The sequence below is a fragment of the Canis lupus genome, chromosome 5 (assembly GCF_011100685.1).
Source record: "Canis lupus familiaris isolate Mischka breed German Shepherd chromosome 5, alternate assembly UU_Cfam_GSD_1.0, whole genome shotgun sequence".
Classification (NCBI taxonomy): Eukaryota; Metazoa; Chordata; class Mammalia; order Carnivora; family Canidae; genus Canis; species Canis lupus.
The window spans coordinates 81,048,425-81,076,383 of NC_049226.1; the positions used below are offsets into that span (position 1 = coordinate 81,048,425).

At 41.2% G+C, this 27,959-nt stretch overlaps 1 protein-coding gene across 1 annotated transcript in view; it reads right to left on the reverse strand.

Moving 5' to 3' along the window:
• Positions 1-8,875: 8,875 nt before the first annotated feature.
• UTP4 (UTP4 small subunit processome component) overlaps positions 8,876-27,959 on the reverse strand; it is a 35,985-nt gene continuing 16,901 nt past the window's right edge. Inside the window, exons 7-17 of the mRNA XM_038538494.1 lie at positions 23,415-23,586; positions 23,219-23,310; positions 21,741-21,837; positions 20,898-20,962; positions 19,178-19,300; positions 18,628-18,784; positions 16,411-16,517; positions 15,225-15,320; positions 11,921-12,106; positions 10,349-10,459; positions 8,876-9,077 (exon numbers count right to left, since the gene is read on the reverse strand). Of these exons, the coding sequence (XP_038394422.1) occupies positions 8,961-9,077; positions 10,349-10,459; positions 11,921-12,106; positions 15,225-15,320; positions 16,411-16,517; positions 18,628-18,784; positions 19,178-19,300; positions 20,898-20,962; positions 21,741-21,837; positions 23,219-23,310; positions 23,415-23,586 (1,323 nt within the window). The 3' untranslated portion in view covers positions 8,876-8,960. The remainder of the gene's footprint in view (positions 9,078-10,348; positions 10,460-11,920; positions 12,107-15,224; positions 15,321-16,410; positions 16,518-18,627; positions 18,785-19,177; positions 19,301-20,897; positions 20,963-21,740; positions 21,838-23,218; positions 23,311-23,414; positions 23,587-27,959) is intronic.

A 27,959-nucleotide genomic window follows, 5' to 3' on the forward strand; every position in this document is an offset into this window, starting at 1 on the left:
TGGTGGAGGAATTGATCTCAGCACCATGAGATCATGACCTGAGCAGAAACCAAGAGTTGGGACAACCAACCAATTGAGCCACCTTGGTGTCCCAATTTTTTTTTTCTTTTTTTTTTTTTTTTTTCCAATTTTTTTACTCCTTTAAAATTAGGGGGTTGGATTAGCTCTCTCAGTTCCATAGTTTCCTACAATTTGATGACTTAGGCTCTGATTCTATGTTCTCTCAAAACCCAATGGTCACTTTCCCCCCTTCTCCCTCATAGTAGATGTATAATATAGCCTGGTAATTAAGAGCACAGGATTTGAATTGTAGTCTGGTTACTTACTATATACTGTATGACAATGGGCGAGGGGCTGAGGTCGGGGCCTCAATGTCTTATTCAGAAAAATTCAGATCTACCTCTAAGGGTGGTTGTGAGTACTGACCAGGATGCCATATGTGCAATGTTCAGCAACACTGTACCTGCCACCCTGAAAGAGTTCCATTACAAGTACCTGCTGCCGTTATTATTACGTGTTGACCTTCAGCAGCAGCAACAGAAAAACCTTTGGTACAGATTCTCAAGCTTAGAGTCTATGCTTTATCTAGGAATGAGTCTCTCATTAATACTGCTCCGTTCCAGGCTTAAAAGGCAAATGGCCAAATTAATTTCGGTGACGAACAGATCTTGTATAAAGCTACGTTTTGGCTGAAAGGGAGTACATATTGCCAAGAGTCCATCAAAGGAAAGAATTAGTGGATCTGGGGTTCGTTCCAAGGTTTGAGTGTTGTGTAATTTCATAAGGAAGGAGGGCCCCGGGCAAAATTGCAGCCCTTAGCAAGCCTGAAGGTCACCACCACAAAGGCGGCCTGATGCCAGAGGAACAAAAAATGAGAGCTGCTCAATTACCACTAAAGAGACCAAAGGAAGAGTGAAGCTTGTAAGATAACCAATCCGACATCCAACTTTGAATATTTATCCATGCATGACTCTTCCCCAGATAGAAGACAGTGAGATCAATTGTCCCTTTCAAAGGGCAGTACTCCTTTGCCTTCCAGGAGAAATATCCTAAACCGTATTTTTCTTTCCAGCGCAAACATGAAGTCCAAGAGGGAAAGGTGAATACATCCTTTAGCTGATGCAAGCACATTTTAAAATTCATCCCGCCAAGATAAATCACTATTTATTTGAAACCCACAAAAATGGATTAACTATCTCATGCGTTACGACTATGAAAACCCACATCTGCTAACCACATTCTTAATGAGAAGCAGCTGGCGACAGTTTTGTAGCTCTGTGACTTTCTTTTTAGGAAAATATTAGCAAGGACATACTAAGCAGAAGGTTAGTTTCACTGAATCCACTTAGTTATGGAAAATCACCAGTGTTTTTTATTGACAGTCATGGAAATCACACAATTTGCTATGAAATTCAGATAAGGTCCCCAAATAAAAATCCTCTTTCCCTCATTATCAGTTCCAACAGAATTTTCAGTGCCTCACCATAGGACTTGGGAGTCTCGTAGTTAGCTTCATCTCTCTTCTTTCATGGGCCATTGAACCCCAAATCATGTTTATTTATTTGACAGAGAGAGAGAGAGAGAGCAAGAGAGTGCAAGAGCAAACACAAGCGGGGGAGTGGCAGAGGGAGAAACAGACTCCCTGCTGAGCAGGGAGCCCCAGGTGGGGCTTGATCCCAGAACCTTGGGATCATGACCTGAGCCGAAGGCAGATGCTTAACCGACTCAACCACCCAGGTGCCCCTCAAACCATGTTTATTGATGCACGTGGTGTTTTTAGGCCTTCTCCCCATAGCTTTAACTCCCTCCTGAGTCACTTAATGCAATAGGCCATTGGAGGGATCACAGACCCCTCTGAGAATCGGTTGCATGCTGTGGACACGTCTCAGACGAATGCTCACTTAGGCAACGTACAGTATTCCAGTTTAGGGGCTCGCAAAGCCCCTAAAGCCCTTCCATGGACTCTTACGGCTGAATTGTGTCCCCTCAAAACGTATAGGTTGAAATCTAACCCACAGTGCCTCAGAATGTGAGTGTATTTGGAGATAGGGTTTTTTTTGTGATTGTTTTAGAGGGAGAGTATATGGGGGGCGGGTATTCAGAGGGAGAGGGAGAGACTGAATCTTAAACAACCTGTGGAAGAGTCTTTATAGATGTAATTAAGGGACACCTGGGTGGCTCAGTTGGTTAAGCGTTGGACCCTTGGTTTTGGTTCAGGTCATGATCTCAGGGTTATGAGATCGAGCCCCACATGGGGTTCTGACTCAGTGCAGCATCTGCTTGAGATTCTTTCCTCCTCCCTCTCCCTCTGCTCTTCCTTCCGCTCCCTTGTGCATGCACACTCTAAAATAAATAAAATCTTTTTAAAAATTAAGATAAAGAAGTAATTAAGTTAAAATGAGGTCATTAGGGTAGGCTCTATTCCAATATAACTTGCCCTTATCAGAGGAGGATGATAAAACACAAATACACACACATAGGGAAGTCCAAGTGAAGACACCGGAAAAAGATGGTTATCTAGAAGCCAAGAGGAGAGGCCTTAGAAGAAACCAATGCTGTTAATAAGTTTTTTATTTTTTTAATTTTTTTACTTTTGAAATTATTTTTATTTTTTTATTTTTCATTGGTGTTTAATAACTTTTTAAAAATATTTTATTTATTTATTCATGAGAGACAAACAAAAGAGAGGCAGAGACATGCAGAGGGAGAAGAAGCAAGCTCCCTGTGGAAAGCCTGATACAGGACTCAATCCCAGGACCCCGGGATCATGACCTGAGCTGAAGGCAGATGCTCAACCACTGAGCCACCCAGGTGCCCCCGTCCCTTGATGTCAGACTTCTAGCCTCCAGAACTGTGAGAAAATAACCGTTATTTAAGCCCCCCTGGACTGTGATACTGTTATGGCAAACTTAACGGTCACATATAGACCCCACATTAAAAACCTACACAACAGCCTTGTTTGTTGTTGTTTTGCCTCCCTGCTAGTCTCCTCTGCCCCTTACACATACCAGTGGGCATTTTAACTGTATCGCTCCTTCCAATCTGAGTAGATAACTGTTTTCCAATGAATACAATTTTTTTTTTTAAGGTTTGACTTATTTATTCATGAGAGACACACAGAGAGAGAGAGAGGTAGAGACATTGGCAGAGGGAGAAGCAGGCTCCCCAGAGAGCCTGATGCGGGACTCTATCCCAGGGCCCCAGGATCACAACCTGAGCTGAGGGGGGACACTCAACCACTGAGCCACCCAGGTGCCTCATGAATGAAAATTCCTAACCACAGACCTCAAGGTCCATGCCTACCTGGTCTTATTTGTCACTACCTGTCGGCTTAAAGTTTCCTTACCCAAGTTTACTTATCTTTTCCACACTATTTTTTAAAGATTTTATTTACTTATTCATGAGAGACACACAGAGAGAGGCAGAGACATAGGCAGAGGGAGAAGCAGGCTCCCTGAGGAGTCTGATGTAGGACTTGATCCTGGGACTCCAGGGTCACGCCTTGAGCCGAAGGCAATAGCTTAACCACTGAGCCACTCGTTGGTCCCTTTTCCACACTTTTCCGAACTGATTAGCTTTCCTCTGTAGAAACTGCTTTACTCTTACCTTTTCTGGGAACCTCACAGGTTTTTAGTTACCACAAGTGAGGGCAGCTGTCATTCTGCAGCGGCAAGTTTTCCTAAATGAGACATGCATGCATGCCCTTAGTCCTTTGGTAGGTAGTCTTTGCCTGCCATTTCGGCCTTATTTTCCTCCATTCCCAATATACACTGTTTCAATCAAGTGCAACTCCCGGCAATCCCTGGGACAGGCTATGCTCTCCATGCTTCCGGCCTTTGTACTGAGAATGATCTCGGGGTGCCTCTTCTTCTCCTTTTCCCCTGGATCATCACCACCCAATTGCAACTGCTAACTCTGCTGGTTAGATGCCCCTTGTCTGTGCTCATCTCTAATGCAGCATCATTGATTTACTTTTTTCCCCAACTAGGCTGTGAGGTTCTTGAGAGCGGAGATCATCTTTCACCTGTTGTTGGCGCACAGCATCTAGCAGACAGTAAATACATGTTGAGTATTAAGTCCTATAACTTCCTGAAGACAAAGGACTGACACAAAGCTAAGCCTTACTATCTATATCTTTGTTATCCATATATGAAAGTCACTAGCCACATGCAGCTATTTAAATTAAAATCAAATACAATTTAAAATTCCGCTTCCTTTGTTGCACCAGCTATATTTTAAGGTTCAACAGCCACATGTGGCTAGTAACCATCTTACTGTACAGCACAGATACAGAACACTTCCACCACCACAGATAGTTTATTGGACAGTGCTAATCTGTATCTTAAAATACCTTAGACTGTGAAAGAAGAAAACAACACATTAGGGAAAAAGGAAGAGGTTATGAATATTCAATTTACAATTAGCTCAGCAACCAAAACACATTAAAAAATGAACAATATCTTTAGTAAACAGACAAATGCAAAATGAGATATTATTTTTCACCCATTAGATGGGTTACAACTAATGTCTATCACTACACTGGCAAGAGTATAAGGAAATGAGTACTTTCAAACACTGTGGTTAGAAATATAGCCACTCCACAAAAAGCAAGTGAAAAGTGAAAGAAAATGCACACTGTATGAGATCAGGAGTTCTACTTCCCAAACTCTACTCCCCTTAGAGCGCTACCCCACGATGTACTAGACTGTTCATTAAAACACTGATTTACACACAAGACTGTCCAAAGAAGGCAGTATTATAGCTAAATCAAGTGTTCATCCAAAGCAAGAAATGCTTAAACACCTTTGCTGCAGCCTGTGAGATGGAAAATCTTTGGTGTATCATGCCTGCTAGTCAGATTTACAACTGGGTCCCTATGACCAAGAGACACTAAGGGAAACAACTCTAAGAATGCCACCTTTGGGCGGCCCGGGTGGCTCAACGGTTTAGCTCCGCCTTAGGCCCAGGGCCTGATCCTGGAGACCCGGGATCGAGCCCCACATTGGGCTCCCTGCATGGAGCCTGCTTCTCCCTCTGCGTGTCTCTCTGCCTCTCTGTCTCTCATAAATAAACAAACAAACAAGTAAATAAATAAAATCTTAAAAAAAAAAAGAATGACACCTTGGCCTCTCAGGACCTGTTGTGTGACCATAGGAAGAATAACATCCCCTCTTGGTCTCCATTTCCACAAGTATAAAATGAGGCCAGAAGCACACGGTTTCTTTCATAAATCTGTTTCCTCCACTCCAACCCTAACAACAGTCGGAACAGCTCCACCTTTACCTGTATCATATATTATGGTTCAAAATAATGTTCCATTTGAAGAAAGTTTTGATGCTTAAAAAAAAAAAAGCCTAAAAACCCACCAAGTGGGCTCGTAGGTGGCTCAGTTGGTTAAGTGTGTGCTTTTGGTGGATGCTTTTGGTCACGATCTCAGGGTCCTGGGATCAAGCCCCGCTTTAGACTCCTTGCTCAGTTGAGAGTCTGTTTCTCCCTCTCCCCATTGCTTGTGCTCATGCTCTCTTGTTCTCTCAAATAAATTAAAAAAAAAAAAAAAAAAACTTAAAAAAAACTCCCAAACACCAGGTTAGGTCTCTTGCTTCCAATATTCCAAGATTTTAGTTTCTCTCTAATTTGTTGTAATCTCCAGGGTAGAGAGTACATTATCCATTCAGAGATCAGATTATCAACTATTATATGAGAAAAGTGAAATTTTTTTTAAAGATTTTATTTATTTATTCATGATAGACAGAGAGAGAGAGGCAGAGACACAAGCAGAGGGAGAAGCAGGCTCCATGCCGGGAGCCCGACGCAGGACTCGATCCTGGGACTCCAGGATCAGGCCCTGGCCAAAGGCAGGCGCCAAACCGCTGAGCCACCCAGGGATCCCCGAAAAGTGAATTTTTAAAGCACTTGAGTCAAGTTAGCAAAAAAGCCCTTTCCTAGGTAGTCTCAGATCAAAATTTTTCTGTAGAATCCGAGTAGGAGGGCAGCCCGGGTGGCTCAGCGGTTTAGCGCCGCCTTCAGCCCAGGGCCTGATCCCGGAGTCCCAGGATCGAGTACCACGTCGGGCTCCCTGCATGGAACCTGCCTTTGTGCTTTGTGTGTGTCTCATGAATAAATAAAAAAAAATATAAAAAAAAAAATCCAAGTAGGAACCATGGAGACTGCAAAATGCCCAGAATAGAAACAGACTGCTTTTAAGTTACACAGATCCCTGAAAGTACAATCACCCTGGAACACATGCACTGAAGTGTTTCTCTTATTTTATACTGTTTTGCCTTCCCTTCCCCCAATTTCTCTAACTCGCCCCAATCAGTTTCTGCTTCATTTGTATTCAAAGTTCCTTTCTACTTAGGAAGAATTTCAAGGCCCAAAGATCTTACTTCCCATACCATTTATGGAAATCCAAATCACTGGCTGGAAATGTTGCAAAGGAATGCTTTTCTACTTTGATAACTTACTTCTTCACTCATGACCTGTGAGCCTTTTCTGTCAGAATTATACCCTCCGTAATCCACAAGGTTTCAGAGTATGTTTAAGGTTAAGTAAATCAAGTCTTAAAACTAGACTCCAGTTAATAAAGATTCTGAATTTATAGTTCTACAGACAGTGAAAAAGCAAGTGAGTTAATATTTAAGACACCCTAGCCTCCCTCTGGTCATATTCAATGAAGATCAGTGACCTGAACTTTGGTTTCAACCACATTACCTAAAACATTTCTTAGCAAGGGCAGGATCGTATAGTCCACTGTAAGGTTGTAATAGTCCAGACTAATGTAGACCGGGAGAATATGCCTCACTAATTGATTCAAGTAAGAAGAGAGGAAAATTATTTTGCCCATGGAACACCTGGGTAGCTCAGTGGTTGAGCGTCTGCCTTCGGCTCAGGGCGTGATCCTGGGGCCCCGGGATCGAGTCCCACGTCGGGCTCCCTGTGTGGAGCCTGCTTCTCCCTCTGCCTGTGTCTCTGCCTCTGTTTGTCTCTCATGAATGAATCAAATCTTAAAAACAAACAAAAAAACCAGAGGGCCCAAAAAGTTGCAGTTATTGGTTTAAAGTACTTCTATTATGGGACTGTCCATGTCTCTGTGGATTCCCTGTATATATGCTATTAAAGGTGATTTTCTCTTGTTAAAAAATAACTCCTATCACTGTAGAAGAAACTAAAGAGGCAAAGGAGAGAAGCGGAATCCATTATAAACCTTGTTTTATCTGTTCCTGCTTAGCAAACCTGAAACAGGCTGTCCTTTCTGTTATAGTTTTGGTCTTTCTCTATTACCTCTGTTAATTCTCTTCCCATGTATCTACTTTAAATTCTCACTTATTTACCCTTTCCAGACTGGAGGATGGGGTTCATCTTAGCAAAAAAATTTTTTTTGCTAGCATTTTACTCATGTCACCAGAACCCATATCCTTCTCTGCTTATACCATGGCCCTTCATCCCCCAAACAAACAAAACCACACATACTGGGTTTCCACAAGCATGCAACATAATACATTCATTGAGATGGGAAAGAAATTGATCTGCTCGGTTCAGGTTCACTAGAGGTTCTTCATCTTCTAATTTAAAAGATTACATTAAAACTAGTCAGTTGATAACACCCATGGGAATAATGTATATGGTAGGCTTTCTGGTTCTGACCTCTACTCCTATTTTTTATTTTTTTAAAATATTTTTTAAATTTATTATTATTTTTTAAAAAGATTTTATTTATTTATGAGAGACAGAGAGATACAGGCAGAGGGAGAAGCAGGCTCCATGCAGAGCCTGATGTGGGACTCAATCCTGGGACCCCAGGATCACACCCTGGGCCAAAGGCAGGCACTAAACCGCTGAGCCACCCAGGGATCCCAGATTTTATTTATTTTTTCATGAGAGAGACAGAGAGAGAGGCAGAGACACAGGCAGAGGGAGAAGCAGGCCCATGCAGGGAACCCAACGTGGGACTCGATCCCGGGTCTCCAGGATCAGGCCCTGGGCAGAAGGTGGCACTAAACCGCTGAGCCACCCGGGCTGCCTATTTTTTATTTAAAATTTTTTTTTTATTTATCCATGAGAGACACAGAGAGAGAGAGAGAGACAGAGAGAAACAGAGACACACAGGCAGAGGGAGCAGCAGACTCCATGCAGGGAGCCCAATGTGGGACTCGATCCTGGGACTCCAGGATCATGCCTTGAGCCAAAGGCAGGGGCTAAACTACTGAGCCATCCAGGCGTCGCATCTACTACTATTGACAAAATCCCTGCCCAGTGTTTTTTTCATCTTTGAAATGGGCACGTATATATGTGTATATGCTATTTATACATTAATGTAATATATAACATATTAAATATATATATTATATATGTTACTATATTTATTTATCAGGTGAAAGGTGATTAATGAGATTGATCACTCAAAGCTGGATTTTTTTTCCCTTTAAATAAAATAAATAGTCTGACTGCCAGAGGCGAAAGGCATCAATTTTTGAGATGGAGCATTGCAGTTAAAATTCTTCTCTGAAACACAGGCTGATTACCACTATTGGTCGTTAAGCTATCTTGAGTAAACAAGCCTAGTTCCGCTGACCTCTAGGGCAATGTAGGGCAGATCCCCCCCAGCCTCTGCATTGGCTGCAGGCAGGAGGCTGGCAGACAGTGAAGGTCACCAGCCCTCTGAAGCCTCAGGCATGTGTTAGGGAAGAGAAGGTAAGTACCATCTTTTTTTCCCTGAGATTGTGGTCTAAAGAGCAGGACCCTGAAAAAGTTGGATGAATGTGTAGCTGCTCAGAACATTATCCCAACTACAAATATCTTGGAGTTTCCATTCACTGGAGTCAATGAAGGGAAATTACTGTTCATTATTCTGGAAAACATTCATAATGACTCGTCCTAAAGAATAACTTTGTTTTATTATCATGATTTGTGAAAACAAACAGGGTAGACAGTTCAAGGAAGGACACAGACAGTGCCCTATTTTAGGTCCCAAATTTCTTCTTTTTGATGGGTGGTGGAAGTTGAGCGATGATGTCATCCAGGGGCCGTTCTACTGCTACCAGGGTTCTTTCATCCAAAAGATCCATGAAGAGCAAAGGCTGTGGAGAGATGATAATGACTCTACCAGGAGTTAGGCTCCAGGGCCAGTCCTAAACAGACTAACTAGAGCTAAACAGTCAGCACAGTTCAAGGCTGGAGGAATCAAAATTTCTGAGGACCCTTCCTGTCCTAGGACTCAAAATGGTTCATCAGGTTGGAATTTTTTTTGAAAACTATTTTATCTATCTAATCAATCAATCTATCTAATCTATCTATCTTAATCTTAATCTTAGGGCAACTGGATGGCTGAGTCAGTTGAGTGTCTGACTCTTTTATCTCAGGGTTGTGAGTTCAGTCTCCATGTTGTGCTTCATGCTGGGCATGGAGCCTACCTAAAAAATTTTAAAAATAATCTCTACACCTAATGTGGGGCTCAAACTCACAACCTTGAAATCAATAGTAATATATGCTCTACTGACTGAGCCAACCAGGTCCCCCAAGGTTAGGAACCTTTTATTTTAAGTTTATTTTTTTAGTAATCACTGTGCCCAATGTGGGGCATGATCCTGAGATCAAGAGTCGCATGTTCTTCTGACTGAACCAGACAGGCACCTCAAGGTTGGGAACTTCTGAGTTCACAAATAAAAGATTTCAACAAGATTTTTCATGTTTTTCTATTCAGAACATTTATTCTCTAACTTCTTAGGGATCAACGTTAACTTCTGGAGCCTGAATTCTTGGCAAACAGCAAGTCACAAATGCATTAAGAAACTAATCATACTTAAATAATTTACAGATGTCCCTCTTTAAAAAATATTCTTGCAAACCCCTGAGGAAATGTTCCAGGACACCCAAGGAACTCTAATCTGAGAAGCATGAGTGCGGAACTTCGAAATTGGCACAAAACAGCTACAGTATCATAAGCTTAATGAATATTTGTTTCATATATAGTGGAAAGGCTTAGCCCAGAATGGGAAGTCACAATAAATCCAATGACTTCCACTTGTTGAAATTTATCTGGTGGAAAATTCTCCATTTAGAAGTCACATTTAAAGCCAGCTTTAACACAAAGACACCACCTGAGCGCCACCATGATTTCTCACTAGGTATGTATTTCATTCTGGTTAAGTATTATGTGCATACCTCTCATATGTTGAGGTGTGAATAATGAAATGCAAACATAAGGGACAAACATCCTCAGAAAGGTACTTGACTTTACAAACCAGGCTCTCTGCACATAAAAGGTGCTCTTGTCTGCCTACTGTGGAGATTACATTTTGATAATATCACAAGGAACCAACCATCTAGAATATAATGCAAGATGTTTTACCTTATATATCTTAGAAATTTTAAAGGCATGGGCGGTACGCCTCCTGATAACATCTGATTCGTTCGTGGGAGGAAGTGGATTGTAGAATAAGGTTTTGTCATTTGGAAGAGGCTAAAAAGACAAAGGCATACTGTTTAAATCATTATTTTTATTAGGCTTCTCCAGAACAAAGGACTATAGTGATTTTTCAGGCAAACACTACCCTTGAACATCATATGAGACATTTACTACCTCCTTGACTCCCATTACTTCAGGAAAAGCTGTAGTCACATTTCCAGCTGTACTGCAAGAGGGTGGGAGCATGAAGCAAAGAGCATGGTACTCTCTAGTCCAGCAAGACCAAAGGGACCAGCCAGAGCTTCTGGCCAGTCTTGTAACACTTTGTGAGATGGAACAAATTGGCACGTGCAGAAGCTTAGCGCACGCAGGCTCTGCTTTCTAGACTCTTCTCCCAACCAGATCACCAGACAGGCAAAGTGATTAAAGTTCTCCCCAGGCCAAAACCGAAATACAAACCACCCCCACTGATGTCACTGACACTTTGAGAGATGGCCTCTGGCCAAACAAGTGATATTTCATCTCTGACTTCCTTGGGAAATAGCTCTGCCCAGCATGAGGAACTGATGGACTTATCACCCATGCTTGACAAAAAATATGGACCTGCCTGGGCTGAGTTACAATGAGGAAAGTGAGTGGGAGGGGCCCTTCCTGTATCACTCATTCTGCAGAAGGCACTTGTCAGCCAGCTTCGTTTCCCACGCCCAGAGGACAGAGGGTCTGGGAGATGTGTTGCAGTGACACATCATGCACACCTCCTTTAAGGCCATCTGCTACTTTCCTCTCAGTTCCTTCCCACCCCCACCTGCACAGATATACCAAAATACAGTGTGTTGGTTGTAATCTAAGCCCAGGGTACATTATAGGCAAGGCCACAGCTATTACTGCTCCTAGGAAACAAAGTAGCGGTCCAGAGAAGGCATGTAAATTGGGGTGAATCAAAACAGCAGCTAGCAGAGGCTGGAATCTGGAAATGAAAAAAATGTTCACAACCCCTCTAAAATCACAGCCATGAAGAATGAAATTTTCCTGGCTGGACTTTTTTCAAGACATTATGACCAATTCTTCAAGCTTATAGATACTATTCCAGCATTTTCAGGCAAGGGGCAAAAGTGGTCAAAACCTCAGCCTGTGTCTCCTTTAATAAAATTGTGTTATTTAGCCACCCCAGGGTGCAGAGATAGAAGTAATTCAGCCAAATCAACAGTCTTCCCCATGAGAGTTACCTTCTGAATACTCATCTAATCACTTTCGTACTTAGGTTTATATGTTTACAGGAAAAGCAGAGAATGCTTAAGTCAGCAAAAAACAGTACACAAATGCCTGCCCCTACCCTGGGAGCCTCATGGGGCCTGGGAGTGAAAATGAGGAAATCTGCAAAACAAAAGTTCCTCTCTCCAAAGAATAGGTCAGGAAATTTTATTCTGATTCTCCTTTCTCTTGGTTTTAGAACTTGAAAATTCCTAAGTACAGAAAAGTCAGTGTCAGCACAAGTGGTAGCAGTGAGGAACTTACCAATGACTTGTCAATGATGCAGAACATGTAGGCATCATGGAGAAGGATGTGCATTGGTCTCTTGGGATGAAAACTGATATGTGTGATGGGAGTGTCCCTTTGGAGCCAAAGGTAATGAAACCCCTGCTTCTGGATGGTCCGGCTCCACTCTGTATACTGTTTGTCTGGGATACTGTACTCAAATACCTAAAGAAGGATAGGATACACAAGAAATGCAGGCTGACACCCAGAAAAACTAGAAGGTATCCCTGATTCCTAACCAGAAAGTATCTATACAAACCCTAACTGCATCATATTCAGCCTTATGCCTACTGGTTTTTTTTTTTTAAGACTTTATTTATTTATTCATGAGAGACACAGAGAGAGAGAGGCAGAGACATAGGCAGAGGAAGAAGCAGGCTCCATGCAGGGAGCCCAATGTGGGACTTGATCCCGGGTCTCCAGGGTCATGCCCTAGGCTGAAGGTAGGCATTAAACCACTGAGCCACCCAGGGATCCCCTTTCTGTTTTTAAAGTAAAAAAAAAAAAAAAAAAAAAAAAGTTAATTAATTAATTAATTACAGGACACTAAACAATTAAACCAGAAAGGTTTACAGTGAAATTCACCCTGTCATCTTGACACCTCTCCTTCCCAAAACAAGAGGAGCCTATTTACATCTTTTCAGATCTTTTATGCATACAATACATGCTATTCTGCATGTTGTATTTTTTATTTAGCATTATATCATGGAGACTGAGCCATGTCAGTATCAATAACTACAGCTATATATCCATCACTCTTGCTCCTCTCACACATAATGTATTCACATTTTTTTAAAAATTTTTTTTAAAGATTTTATTTATTTATTCATAGACACACACAGAGAGAGGCAGAAACACAGGCAGAGGGAGAAGCAGGCTCCATGCAGGGAGCCGGACGTGGGACTTGATCCCAGATCTCCAGGATCACACCCCAGGCTGCAGGCAGCGCCACCGGGGCTGCCCCATGTATTCATATTTTGAAAAAAAATATTTTCTATTTATTTATTCATGAAAGACACAGAGAAAGAGAGGCAGAGACATAGGCAGAGAGACAAGCAGGGTCCACGCAGGGAACCCGATGAGGGACTCGATCCCGGGACCCCAGGATCACACCCTGGGCTGAAGGCACACGCTCAACAGCTGAGCCACCTAGGGATCCCAATGTATTCACTTTTTGGACGTATCATGATTTACTTATCTAATTTGTTTAATGGACATTTACACTATTTCCAATCTTTTACTGTTACAAAGCTGCACTGATTATCTGTCTTTTTTGTACTACTGAAGGCATAGATCTATAGGAATAACTTTTTCTTTCTTCTTAAAAATTGACTGATTGGTGGGATCCCTGGGTGGCGCAGCGGTTTGGCGCCTGCCTTTGGCCCAGGGCGCGATCCTGGAGATCCGGGATCGAATCCCACATCGGGCTCCCTGCACGGAGCCTGCTTCTCCCTCTGCCTATGTCTCTGCCTCTCTCTCTCTCACTGTGTGCCTATCATAAATAAATAAAAATTAAAAAAAAAAAAATTGACTGATTGGGATCCGGGATCGAATCCCACATCAGGCTCCCAGTGCATGGAGCCTGCTTCTCCCTCTGCCTATGTCTCTGCCTCTCTCTCTCTCTCTGTGTGACTATCATAAAAAAAAAAAAAGATTGAGAGAGAGAGAGAGAGAGAGAGTGCAAGTGCGCCCGCGCGCCCAAGCATGTGAGTGCACAAGGAAGAAAGAACCCTAAGAAGACTCCACGCTGAGTATGGAGTCTGAGGCAGGGCTCTATCTCACAACCTTGAGATCGAGACTTGAGCCAAAACCAAGAGTCAGATGTTTAACTAACTGCACCACCAGGCATCCCAGGAAGAACTCTTAAAATTGGAACTTCTGATTCAAAGATTATGTGTATTTAATTTTTAAAAATGCATCTCAAAGTGTCCTCTAAAGGGGCCATACTAATATATACAGTGTATGAAGTGGTATTTCCTGTATCCTCACAGCATTGTGCATTATCAACTGTACTGATTTTTGTTAACCTAACAAGTACAAAAAAATTTCCTACTAGATTTAAAGCACCTAAGGGACCAACTGCCAGAAAAAGGCATCAGGTGGACATTATGTGTGATAAAGACAAGCATGTGGGGGATCCCTGGGTGGCTCAGCAGTTTAGCCCCTGCCTTTGGCCCAGGGTGTGATCCTGGAGTCCGAGTCCCAGGATCGAGTCCCGCGTCGGGCTCTCTCTCTCTCATAAATAAATAAAATAAATAAATAAATAAATAAATAAATCTATCTTTAAAAAAAAAAAAGAGACAAGGATGTGGCTTCACTAATCTTTCGGTTACTGAACAAGGTCACAAACTCACGAAACTGAAATGAAAGGTTTCATTTTGTGGATTGAACACACACACACACACACACACACGTGAGTGTAAAAACTATTAAAGTAGCAAGCATCAGTTGCCCAGCAATCTACTTATATGTGCTACTCAGACCATACTTTATTTTTCCAACAGCTCAATGAGAGAGGTATTATGCCCATTTTACAGATCAGGATCATCGTCAAGTACTGATCATTTCACAATGTATTCCATTTCACAATAGCTATAACTCAGTTATTTTAAAGATTTTCTTACAATTTGGTATAGAAAAAAGCAGTAGGCTATGCACTCATTTTGGCTACTCTTTGCAATGGCCTAATTTCTGTATCTGCCAAAGTGAAGGCAAATTTCATGATTTTTTTAGTCACTCCCAACTTCAAGGTCTTATTCCATCCCATATCCAGTCTAACACCTGGGTCCATATCATCTCTAGTCTAAAATAACGAGGGGCACTGAGATGGCTCAGTTAGTTAAACGTCTGCCTTTGGCTCAGATCTCTAGGTCCTGGGATCGAGCTCTGCATTGGGCTCCCTGCTTAGCAGGGGAGTCTGCCTCTCCCTCCCCCTCCACCACTTATGTTCTCTCTTGCTAGCTCTGCTCTCTCTCAGAAAGAAGTAAAACAATCTTAAAAAAAAAAAAAAAAAAAAATTAAAATAACCAATAAAATGAGTACTTCAAAATCCTTCCTTTTACTCTATAATCTCAGAGCTTCATCATTCCATTGTGCCCATCAAGCCAAAGGATATTACTGGCCTATAAATACCCAAGCTAGATACATGGAAGCTTTACTTTGCAGAAGAGAAAACTACCTGTGTATCTTCCACTACATTCAAACAAAGGCTCCTCCAAAATTGTCATTAGCTTTTTAGTTACTATCCAACAGAAAGGAATTAGAAAACATTGGAATCTCTTACCTGCTGGTCAGAATGAGCGATGACAAGGTTGTTGGTATTGGGGGCGATGGCCAGAGCAGTCACAGGGAAATTATAGGAAGGTACTGTGCAGTGAAGCTGGAACAAATAACAGATACAAAAGACAATTCTACATACCTTCCCTCAGGGAAGGCTGGATGCTCTAGGTCTGTGGTTTTAAATAATGTTCCTTAGAACTCAAAAAAAAGTTCTATGGAAGCTCCCCAAAACATCAGGCAGTATCTCCAAATAAACCTAAATTTCATTAAAACAAGCAAACACAAAACCACATGTAACTGCTTACAAAACTGACTGCATTTGCAGAAAACTTCAGAGTAAAGCTTTTGCTACCATCCCTCTATCTGTATGAATTGCTCATAAATATGTCATTGAACAAGGAATCTATAGCTCTACACTAGATAAAAAAGAAACTAATGCCTAGACATGGACATGTATATACAGTTGCAAGACATGTGCACTCTTAAATGCCAGGCAAAGTTCAAAGAGCAGTACGTGCTCCTGCCACAAGGTCATCAAGATTAAGTAATGCAGTTAGCAGGCAAACTCATTCAATGGTACAGTTTGGTATTGTTCTATAAACATTTGATGCTTAATGCCAGTTTGGGGTACTTATATAATTTTTATGAAGATGAAAACTTCTACGGGGTTATTTTAATTCAAGTGTGGACAAGATCATTACTAATTAGTGAAAGTATTTTCCTGCTATTCCTCTAATTTCTATTTAATTAAAAAATATCTTGAGGGTACTTGATAGGATGAGCACTGGATGTTAGACTGTATGTTGGCAAATTGAATTTAAATTAAAAAAAAGGAAAAAAAATACCTTGAGATTACAAGGCAATCTATTAATAGGAAATTGTTACTACCTGCAAGTATTCATCTGGGTAAATTCGAATTCTCCTCTTCATAATATAGAAATAATCTGGATGTGAATTCATTATCCATAAATCCTTAATTTCAAACTTCTGTACAAGAGTACTTTCACCGTTCCCACTAACTGATTTTAATATTGCAGATTAGTTTTTGAGCTCCAAACAAATAAAACAGGAAAAATTCTTAGCTTAAAAAAAAAAAGCCTAGTAATTTTCTAGGGCATACCAATCTGCCTTGAGTCTTGTAACTGCAGAGCTAACATCCTTCTGTTTCCTGCTCCTTAAACCGTGCTCACCTTCAGATTTTTTATGTTGTACACATGGACTCCAGCACTGGTACCTGATGCAGCCAGCCAATTCCCATCTGGACTTACTGCCAAAAGACACATGGACTCCACTGTCCCTGTGCAGACAGAGTAACAGTTAAGTCTTCTGAATTCACTGTTCATAGCCAGCTTTGGCCTGAAGATAACAAAAGCCAGTATGTTTTTTTTTTTTTTTTTTAAGATTTCTTTCTTCCTAAAACACTATTTATTTATTTATTTATATTTATGGGGGGGGGGGGGGCGCGAAGATGATAACAAAAGCCAGTAAGTTTTTTTTAAGATTTCTTTCTTTCTAAAAGATTTATTTGTTTGTTTGTTTGTTTGTTTGTTGGGGGGGGGGGCGCACAGAGACACAGGCAGAGGGAGAAGCAGGCTCCATGCAGGGAGCCCGATGTGGGACTCGATCCTGGGTCTCTGGGATCATGCCCTGGGCTGAAGGAGGCACTAAACCGCTGAGCCACCTGGGCTGCCTTCCCTTTTCCCTTTTCCCTTCCCTTTCCTTCCTTCTTTCAAGATTTTATTTATTTATTCATGAAAGACACAGAAAGAAGGCAGAGGCAGAGGGAGAAGCAGGCACCTCACAGGGAGCCTGATGTGGGACTCGATCCCGGAACTCTGGGATCATGCCCTGAGCCAAAGGCTCAACCGCTGAGCCACCCAGGCGTCCTGAAAAAGCTTTATAATAAGAAATAAAACAGGTGCTGAAGGATGGGTGAGTGGGCAGCAAAGGATAGAGAACAAAGTGAACTAAGTGAAAAGGACTGGAATAGCGGCTTGGTGGCTCTGAAGAAACCAGCTTGACCGTAAGAGGATAAGAGATAAAACAGAAGGAACAAATAATGTGATATCTATAACACAGAGCCTAATTTTAAGGGGTGCTAAATGCAAAACAGAGTCTACATTTTTTAATAACAACATGTACTCAATACACATTGCCGCTTATTTTATCTGACTCTTAACCTGTGGGTTTCTTTTCCTGTATGCTTCTGGAGCAGCTTATGAACAGTGATAGAGTTTAAGTTAAAAGAGTTGATTTTCCAGGCTGATGGAGTCTAAGCAAGTTCTCAACCATAAACTGAGCAATAGTTATCTATACAGTTTCTCAGTCATGCATACTCATGCTCTCAAGAACATGAGAAATTCAATCGTGAACTTTATATGACAGGAAATAAAACTGCATGTTTAAGTTCATCTTTATTAAAAAAAAACAAGTTGGGGGATGCCTGGGTGGCTCAGTCGATTAAGTGTCTGACTTTGGTTCAGGTCAAAGTCTCTGGATCCTGGGATCCAGCTACATCAGGCTCCGCCTCTGGCAGGGAGTCCGTTTGTCCCTCTCCCTCTCTTTCTTAAATAAATAAGATCTTAAAACAAAAAGCCACAAAAATAAAGCAAAACAACCACCAGGGGTATCTGGGGGGTGCAGTTGGTTAAGCCTCTGACTCTTGGACTTATGCCATGATCTAAGGATCAAGAGATTGAACTCCACACATCATTGGGCTCTGTGCTTAGCACAGTGGGCTTAAGATTCTCTCTCCCTCTCCCTCTGCCCCTCCTGATCATGCTCTCTCTTCTCCCTCAAATAAATTATAAAATAGGGACACCTGGGTGGCTCAGTGGTTGAGCATCTGCCTTTGGCTCAGGGCATGATCCCTGGGCCTGGGATCAAGTCCCACATCAGATTCCTTGCAGGGAGCCTGCTTCTTCCTGTACCTATGTCTTTGCCTTTCTGTCTCTCATGAATAAATAAAATCTTTAAAAAAATAATAAACCTTTATTAAAAAAATAAAATAAAAACAAAAAAAGTCTAAAAAATACCTCTGTACAAACATGTCAGAAATACACAAAAATATTAATGGCAGTTGTTTCTGGATGTCAGGATTACAGAGGATTTTAACTTTCTTCTTGCTCTGCTAACAAAACTCTAGGAAGGGTGATGAAACTTCTGGCCCCAAATAAGGAATCAAAAACCCAGTGAGAAAAGAGTAGGTGTAAGGAACATTTCAGATCTCGTCAAGCGTTTTCACGTGCCAGATATCTCCTCCTACTTTAAATTGCAAACATGTGAGTATTTGCAGGGCTGAGAAGAGCATTAGGGAATCCCAACAATGAGTGATGTTTAAAAAGGGGGGAGAAAAAGATACACAGAGACTGACAACTCTCTCCTTTGTCCAGTTACCAAGTTCCCACCTGACTGAGGCTGAAAAGTATGCAGGTGCTTGAAGCTTCCTTCCAACAGGCGAATAATATGTAGAGACCCTTGATTTGATGCCACAAAGAGCTTAGCTGAATCTTCAGAAAACAAAATCTGAAGGGCAGAGCGAAGGAATGCTGGCATTTTGGAAACCTTGGGGTGAACCAGTAGGAAAAAACCAGTAAGACAGAGAAGACAGACCTAGAATCCATCAAAAATAATCACAGCCAGGCTTAAATGACATTAATGCTTCCCGTACCTAAGAAAGCCAACTGAGCAAGAACCTGGAACACTGACATGCCTATTGTAACCTATCCATCCCCCACTTTCATCTCTTCAAAAGCCTAACCTTTAGTGTCACTTTCTGGCATTTCCCTACTCCTCCAAAAATAAAATTGATTCAAAATGGAAGTAAGACAGTTTTATAACAGCTGCCTCCAAATAGCTTTTTACTGAGCAAAGATTCATATCCAGTACATTCCACTTCACATAAAAATCACTTATGAAATTTCTTATTGTTTAACCAGACATTGTGTTATTACTTACCCTTTGGAGGCTTATGTTGTCATGTTCATAATTCAACCGATAAAGAAAAAAACGAGAAGTTGTAGAATAGGCTATCCAACTTCCACACGGGGAGATACAGCTGCAAATAATGTTTTCTGGACCCTGGCAATGTTTGGAATCAAGATGAATAACCAGAAAAACTTCACATGATAAGGTTCCTGTGACATGAATCCTCAAGCTATTGCTACTCCGGATATACGCACAAACACCTACACATAATCCTGACACTGATATGCTATGATTATTTCAGAGGTACAGCACCTAAATGGTGTGGCTTGATTTCCAAAACCAAGAACAGAGGTCTATGAATACTAAGAACTGATCTCTGCCCATCATGTACTTTAAAGATAGCTTCATACTAAACTCTAACTTTAGAAACCGGAGAAGAAAGGCATTTGATGCAGTAAAGCTTTGGAGGCCAGGTGGCTTAGAAAACTGATTTTCTGGGTTTTGTTTATGATACCTGCCTCAAAGCTCCCCATGAAATAATAAATAAAAAAATCTGCAAAATAAAGAAGTTTAATGTAACATTTATATAATTAAAAAACACAAAATATCTAAATGTATGTACTAATACACACATCTGTGTCACATAAAAAAGATCTGGAAGGACATATAGTGAATCAATACTGTTATTATATAATAATAATTATTCTGGGAGAGTGGACTAGAATTAAAGAGGTAGTCAAGGCTATAAACTACAAATACTGTTTGAATTCTTTCCAGTAAGAATGTATTCACAAATATTTATGAAATTAAAATAAAGACATTTAGGGGTGCCTAGCTGGCTCAATCGGAAGAGAATGTGACTCTCGATCTCAGGGTTGTGAGGTCAAGCCCCACGATGGGTGTTGAGATTACTAAAAAAAAAAGTAAAAACTTAAAAAAAAAAAAAGACATTTAAAAGGAACTTACAAAACATTTTGAATATTGTATTCTCATCACTGTGGAAAGAAATGACATACACATGCACATATGGGTAGAAATCTTTTCTGGAAGGATGTACAAGAAACTATTGGCAGTGATTATCTCTGAAGAGTGGGACTGGGATTTGGGGTAAGAAGGAGGCTTTCTTTTAAAGATTTTATTTATTTATTCATGAGAGACACAGAGAAAGAGAGGCAGAGACACAGGCAGAGACAGAAGCAGTCCCCATGCAGGGAGCCTGATGTGGGACTCGATCCTGGGTCTCCAGGATCACACCCTGGGCTGAAGGCAGGTGCTCAACTGCTGAGCCACCCCCAGGTGTCCCAAGAAGGAGGCTTTTTCATTGTACTCTTGTACCATTTTATTATTTTAATTTTTATTTTTTTTAGAGAGAGCATGTGTGAGGGGGGCGGAGGAAGAGTGAGAATCTTAAGCAGACTCCTCACTCAGCGTGGACCCTGATGTAGGGCCCCATCTCACAACTAAGATCTCTGAGTCAAAATCAACCGATTGAGCTGCCTGTACCATTTTAATTTTTTAAAAATATGCAAATTATTTATATAATAATACCAAAAGAAAGAAAAACAATTTCCTTTATTCATTCATCCAATAAATTCTGAATGCCTAACTTACCTAGTTCTGTTGACATAGTACTTCATTCAAATCATTTAAGAGTTTACAGTTTGTGGTACCAACTAAATAACCCTCAAAATTCAGAATAAGAAAAATGTTCTGGATTTCAGAGCCTGAACACACCATTAAACTTCCTTACCTTTGTCTTGAGGTGCAGCAAATGATCTGCATTTTTAGAAAGTGGAAGGGTATCCCCATTCTTTCCTGGAACAAGAAATTTCCCTGAGGTTTTCCTTCTCAAAGAAAGATCATTTGTACTTTTTTTTTTTTTTAACTAAAAAGTCACTCCTGAGTAGAATGGAATCGCTAACCACTAGGAAATCAGAAAAATGTCTGACTTAGTAAACCCACAGTTTTCTGGGCTTATAGGAGGCAGAAAGCACTGAGTACTTTCTTAGCTTCTATTTGGGTGCCTTGGATGTGGCCTATGGTAGGTATATCATTAATTCTCTGAAGCTACAACCCACAGCCAGGCATGCAGGTAGGTGGAAGTGGGGTTTGTGTGGCTTTGACTACAACTTCATTTGCTCATTTTGGAATCTAAAGCAAAAACCTCTCACCTACTATAAAACAACAGAGCCCAAACACTTCCAGAACAGGTCATACACAAGGCCACTAAGGCTATCACCCTAGTAAGATCAACGTGACCTTCTTTTTCACTGTAGGACTGTCACTCCCCAACATTAACCCTTATCATATTCAGCAGCTTGTTTTGATCCCAGTCAAGATGGGGCAAACTGATTCTATAACCTTTACCTCCACTATGCCTTACAGTGTACCTTATAGAATCATCAACTTTTAACATAGAATCATTATCCTGCTAATGATTCTAACACTGAAGAACTCTTTTGCTCTGCCCATAAGCTGCCAAAGACACAGAAAAATCTACTTCCATTTTTCCACAAGCAAAATTTCAACTGCAATTCTAATTTTCTACTTCTCTCTCCAGTTTTCTTATTGGAAAAGTAAACTCTCATTGTACCTGTTGCAACTGTAGATCCCAGTCGCCAAAGTTCCAAGTGATGAGTAAACTGGAAAAGGAGAAGCTGCCTCTTTTTTGAACAGGAAATGAGACGTCGCTGTACCAAAAATTTAAAAGTGATAAATAAGCCAAGGTATTCTATTGCCTCAGTACTAGATACAGTAGCAATACCCTAGCACATTTTTACTGTTGAAATCCATGTACTTGTTAAAAATTTTCTAAGTACTACCATATGCCAGCACTATCCTGGGACTAAGAACCTAACGGTAAATAAAAACATAGCTATTGGCGTCAAGCTTGTAGTCTAAAAGGGCTGACAAATAATTAATCAGGCACTGCACTAAGTGTGTCAAGAATTTTAACAGAGCTAGGGATGCCTGGGTGGCTCAGCGGTTGAGCGTTTGCCCTTGGCTCAGGGCATGATCCCAGATTCCCGCGATCGAGTCCCGCATTGGGCTCCTTGCATGAAGCCTGCTTCTCCTCCCTCTGCCTGTGTCTCTACCTCTCTCTCTCATGAATAAATAAACTCTTAAAAAATATACATATATTAAAATATACATATATAATAAAGAATTTTAACAGAGCTGAGCACAGTATGTAATGAAAAGAAGTAGAAAAGATATCTAATCTAGGCTCCTGGGGATAAAGACAGGAGCCCAGATGAGGCTTATTAGTGAAGACTAATCAAGCAAAAAAAGGTAAGGCAGGATGCTCCAGGCAAAGTGATAGGCATGTAAAACAGCTCAAAGTCCAGAGAGCCTCAGAGGGAATAAAGTCTTTCAGCACACTAATCTGAGAAGATGCTGAAGGACCATGGCCAGACCAAGGCAGATTTCATAAGCCATGGTAAGGAATTAGGTTTATTCCTGAAGGCAACAGGGACCACCAACGGCTTTTAAGCATGGAATGATGAGCTATTTGAGAGGATCAATAATAGGCCAGAATTGACACAAATGTAAATAAAAGGAGACCATTTAACAAGGGAGTCCAGATGAGAAAAGACACTGATTCAAACTAGGATAATGGCAATGTAGACAAAGAGAAATGACTAGATTCACAAAACAATGAAGAGGTAGACTCAGTAACATTTGCTGGTTGAGTGGAATGTAGAAGCAAGTAGTAGGGAGAAGAGTTTCTAGCTTGGGAAAGAAAATGTCCTTTTACCTAGGAAGGAACACTGGAAGTCTTGATTTTCCTGCTCTCACCCAGAATAACAAGAGTCCAGTCTTAAAAACAAATAAACTCCCCATAAACCACAACTATCTGGAAAAGGGAATGATGACCCCAGAAAGTGAAGTAGGAGTGCTATAAATCTCTTGGTTCCTGTAAATGTCTTTGTGAGAGGCTTACCTCAAAAATAGAGGGAAAAACAAAGAAGGTAAGTAATGACACAAGTCCTACAGATTTGCCCAGGAAGTGTGAGCTGTACTCAGGCTAATGGGAGAGATGGAGAGTGGGGGCTAGGGAGTGATACTTACATGAGGAAAAGTGATTTTTCGGAGAGCAGCATCATAATTCTTAACCTCCACCTTCTCCATGAGAGGACGAATGACTAAGTGTGTGTCTGTGCCTAGGGCAGGAAGAGCAGAGCGGGGGTAGGGAGAAGGCATCAGAATTAGAAAAAGTCCTGCATGGCCTGGGTAAAGCAGCAGCCTGGCAGAGAGTGCAACCTACCTCCAGATATCAATGCTGTCGGGCTGTGGGCCACGGCTCGAACGTCATGTGTATGATGCTGGAATGGCTTTGTCCGCACCCACTGCTTCTCACTGCTGTTGGAAGTCACAGAGACCAGCTGAAAATGGAATACTGTCCCCTCGGCTGTGCCCACCACGAAACTGTCTTCTTGCTGAGAAATTAAATCATTAGGGAGGTACATTTAAGCAAAACAGGGCCCAGTTTGAAAAATATTCCCTGAGGTTTTCTGTCTGCACAGCCTAGGGGAAAACCTACACCCAGAATTGGAAGGTAGGTTATGGGGTCTTTTTCCTCCAGAAAGTGACAATTCCATCAGAAGAGCAAGCTTACACATAGGTGATATGCTCCCTACTGACAAAATTAACAGTATGTACCTCAAGCTGTTATAGTGCTTTCAAATACACAAACTAGTTGCTACTAGAAAAGCAACAAAAGGGACGCCTAGGTGGCTCAGCGGTTTAGTGTTTGCCTTTGGCCCAGGGCATGATCCTGGAGACTTGGGATCGAGTCCCACATCGGGCTCCCTGGATAGAGCCTGCTTCTCTCTCTGCCTGTTGTCTCTGCCTCTCTCTCTGTGTCTCTCATAAATGGATGAACAAAATCTTAAAAAAAAAAAAAAAAAAAATATATATATATATATATATATATATATACACACACACACACACACACACACTCAGAAGATTTGTGAACAGGGACTCATATATATGTACATCGATGTCATAGCAGCATTATTCACAAAAGCCAAAAAGATGAAAACCCAAACGTCCATCGAGATGAATAAACATAATGCAATATGCATGTGTATGTATATATGTATGTACGTGTGTGTATATATACATATATGATAAAATACTATTCAGCTTTAAAAAGGGACAAAATTCTAATAGTCTAATATGGATGAACTTCTTTAAAATAAGATTTTATTGATTTATTCATGACAGACACAGTGAGGGGGGGGGGGCAGAGACACAGGCAGAGGGAGAAGCAGGCTCCATGCAGGGAGCCCAACATGGGACTTGATCCCGGGTCCCCAGGATCACACCCCGGGCCGAAGACGGCACTAAACCGCAGGGCCACCAGGGTGACCCAAGATGAACTTCGAAAACATTATGGTAAGTAATAACTCAGAAAAGGACAAATATTATATGATTCCACTTATATGGGGTACCTAGAACAGCAAATTGATAAGGACAGAGAAAAGAATAAAGATTATTAGGGGCTGGGAGAAATAAGGTATTATTGTATAACCAATAGTTTTTTTTCTTTTTAAGGATTTTATTTATTTATTCATGAGAGAAGCAGAGAGGCAGAGGCATCAGCAGAGGGAGAAGCAGGCTCCACATAGGAGCCTGATGTGGGACTTGATCCTGGAACTCCAGGATCATGTCCTGAGCCGAAGGCAGATGCTCAACCACTGAGCCACCCAGGTGTCCCTAACCAGTAATTTCTGTGTGATGAAAAAGTTCTGAAGATGGAAAGAGGTGATGGTTGCACAACACCACAAATGTACTTAATGCCACTGAAATGTACTTAAAAATGGTTAAAGTGGGGGTGACTGGGTGGCTCAGTTGGTTGAGTGCCCATCTCTTGATTTTCTGCTCAGGTCCTCATCTCAGGGTCGTGGGATCGAGTTCCATGAGGGCTCTGTGCTCAGCTGCGTATCTGCTTCCTCCTTCTCTCTCCCTCTGCCCCTCCCCCTGCTCACACACGCATGCTCTCCCTCTCTCAAAAACCAATTTTTTTTTAAGATTTTATTTATTCATGATATATATATATATATATATATATATATATATATATATATACACACATATATATATATAGAGAGAGAGAGAGGCAGAGATACAGGCAGAGGGAGAAGCAGGCTCCATGCAGGGAGCCCGACGTGGGACTCTACCCCGGGTCTCCAGGATCAGGCCCTGGGCTGAAGGCGGCGCTAAACCACTGAGCCACCCGGGATGCCCTCAATCAATCTTCAAACAAAAATGATTAGGGGCACCTGGATGGCTCAGTGCTTGAGTGTCTGCCTTTAGCTCAGGTCGTGATCCCAGGATCCTGGGATAGAGTCCCACACTGGATTCCCCACAGGGAGCCTCCTTCCTCTCTCTCATGAATAATTAAAAAAAAAAAAAAATCTTAAAAAAAAAAAAAAAAAAGTAAAGTCGGGATGCCTGGGTGGCTCATTTGGTTAAGTCTCTGACTCCTGATCCTCAGCTCAGGTCTTAATCTCAGGGTCATGAATTTAAAAAAAAAAAAAAAAAGCCCAACACATAACACATATACAAAAACACACAAAAACCCCAGTAAACTACTGGGAAAAATCAGAAAATTGTAGTCAAAAGAGTAAAGTTTAGAAAACCCTGAAATTCCTGGGGCACCTGGAGAGAAGCGGCCTCGTCAGTGTCACACAAAGACCAGGTTCCCTGGTCCTCAGTATAAGGCTCTCTCTTACCAGTATGTTGAGCACTGTGACTTCTGTTAGTTTTATTTATTTTTTTAATATTTATTTATTTTTTCTGTTAGTTTTAAAAGGTCTTAGTGTGTCTGGGGTGCCTCAGTGGCTCATTCAGTTTAGTGTCCGATCTCAGGATCCTTGGATAGAGCCCCATATTGAGCTCTGTACTCAGTGGGGAGTCTTCCTGAGGATTCTCTCTCCCTATGTCCCTCCCCCCAGCTCTCACTCTTTCCTTCTCTAAAATAAATCATCTTTTAAATAAAGCAAGTAAATGGTCTTGGTGTATCCATGATTTTATTTTATTATTTTTTTAATCTGTAATTAAAAAAAAATCCTTTATAAAAAAATTTCCTTTATATTCTCAAAAATCTTAACCAGCTTTTAAAAATACATATAACTTGGGATCCCTGGGTGGCTCAGCGGTTTGGCGCCTGCCTTTGGCCCCAGGGTGTCATCCTGGAGTCCCGGGATCAAGTCCCACGTCACGCTCCTGGCATGGAGCCTGCTTCTCCTTCTTCCTGTGCCTCTGCTCCCCCACGCCCCCCTCTCATTAATTAATTAATTAATTAACTAAAAAATAAAAATACATATAACTTTGGGCTGGAGGAAAAAAAGAAGATATGATGGATGTTTGATAAGATAGTGAGAAAAGCCAGGAACCTGGATCAGCAGGTAAACAAACAGAATGAAGATTAGGTCAGCCAGTTAAGAGAAATGAAATGTCTAAACATGTATAAACATGGAACTGCCACCAACTACACATTTACTATTCTAAAAACTATATAGGAGTAACTTGCAAAAAAAACCAAACCAAAACAAAACAAAACAAAACAAAAAAGGAGTAACTTGCAAAATTAAGTATCACTTGACCTACCTATCAAGGTGAAACTGTGAATGACTTTGAAATGTATATAAAAAGTACTGGTATCCTTATCTAGTGAGCCCTGAGACTGTCTCAGAGCTATTTTACAACTTTGTAAAAACTGTAATAATGAGAGTAATGCAAAATAATCTTGCCTGGTGGAATGTAGCTATTAATTGCCCTGTGGACACTGAGTCTTGCAAGAATTTTAAGTAAATTCATTTCAGCATTCCTGATGACCTTATGGGACTGTTTGTTAAATTGTCCTTTGAACTGCTTATAATATCTTACTGGTTTCCTCATTAGTTAATGAATTACAGAAAATCTGTGACATTTCCACTTCATGTTTTTTTTTTTTTAATATTTTATGTATTTATCATGAGAGACACAGAGAGGCAGAGACATAGGCAGCGGAAGAAGCAGGCTCCATGCAGGGAGCCCAATGTGGGACTTGATCCCGGAACTCCAGGACCACACCTTGAGCCAAAGGCAGACGCTCAACCGGTAAGCCACCCAGGGGATCCCCCACTTCATGTTCGTATGAATGATTTTTTATCTTTTTTCCCCCTAATCATTTAATAGCTCTTCACACAGGTAAGGAAACTGGAACTTCAAAAGCCTTTGCTCTGGGCACACCATACCACCTCAACCTTATGCCAGTTCTCTTTGAGGTAACTTGTAGGCACATGATGGTGAGAAGGAAGGAAAGCTTATCTGAAGGTCAGCATATAAGGTAGCCCAGACCAGCCTCTCACTTCCTGTAAGATTACTATTTGAAAACCATTATCCTGGGCAGCCCAGGTGGCTCAGAGTATGATCCTGGAAACCCCTGATCGAGTCCCACGTCAGGCTCCCTGCATGAAGCCTGCTTCTCCCTCCGCCTATGTCTCTGCTTCTCTCTGTGTGTCTCTCATGAATAAATAAATAAAATATTAAAAAAAAAAGAAAAGAAAACCATTATCCCAAGCAAAAGTGGAGATACTGAGCAACTTAGGAGCTCACAGACTGTTCCCCATCTCCAACTAAACAGTTCATCTACCCAAAAAAAAAAAAAAAAAAAAAAAAAAAAAAGGTGGGGCAGTTTGCACAAAATCCCACCTACAGAGAGGGATAAAGAAGGCAACACTAACTTACTCCATATCATCTTTCCTGGAGGTAGATCATAGAAGAAATGAAAGAAAAGGGCTCTCTTAGGGCACAGATG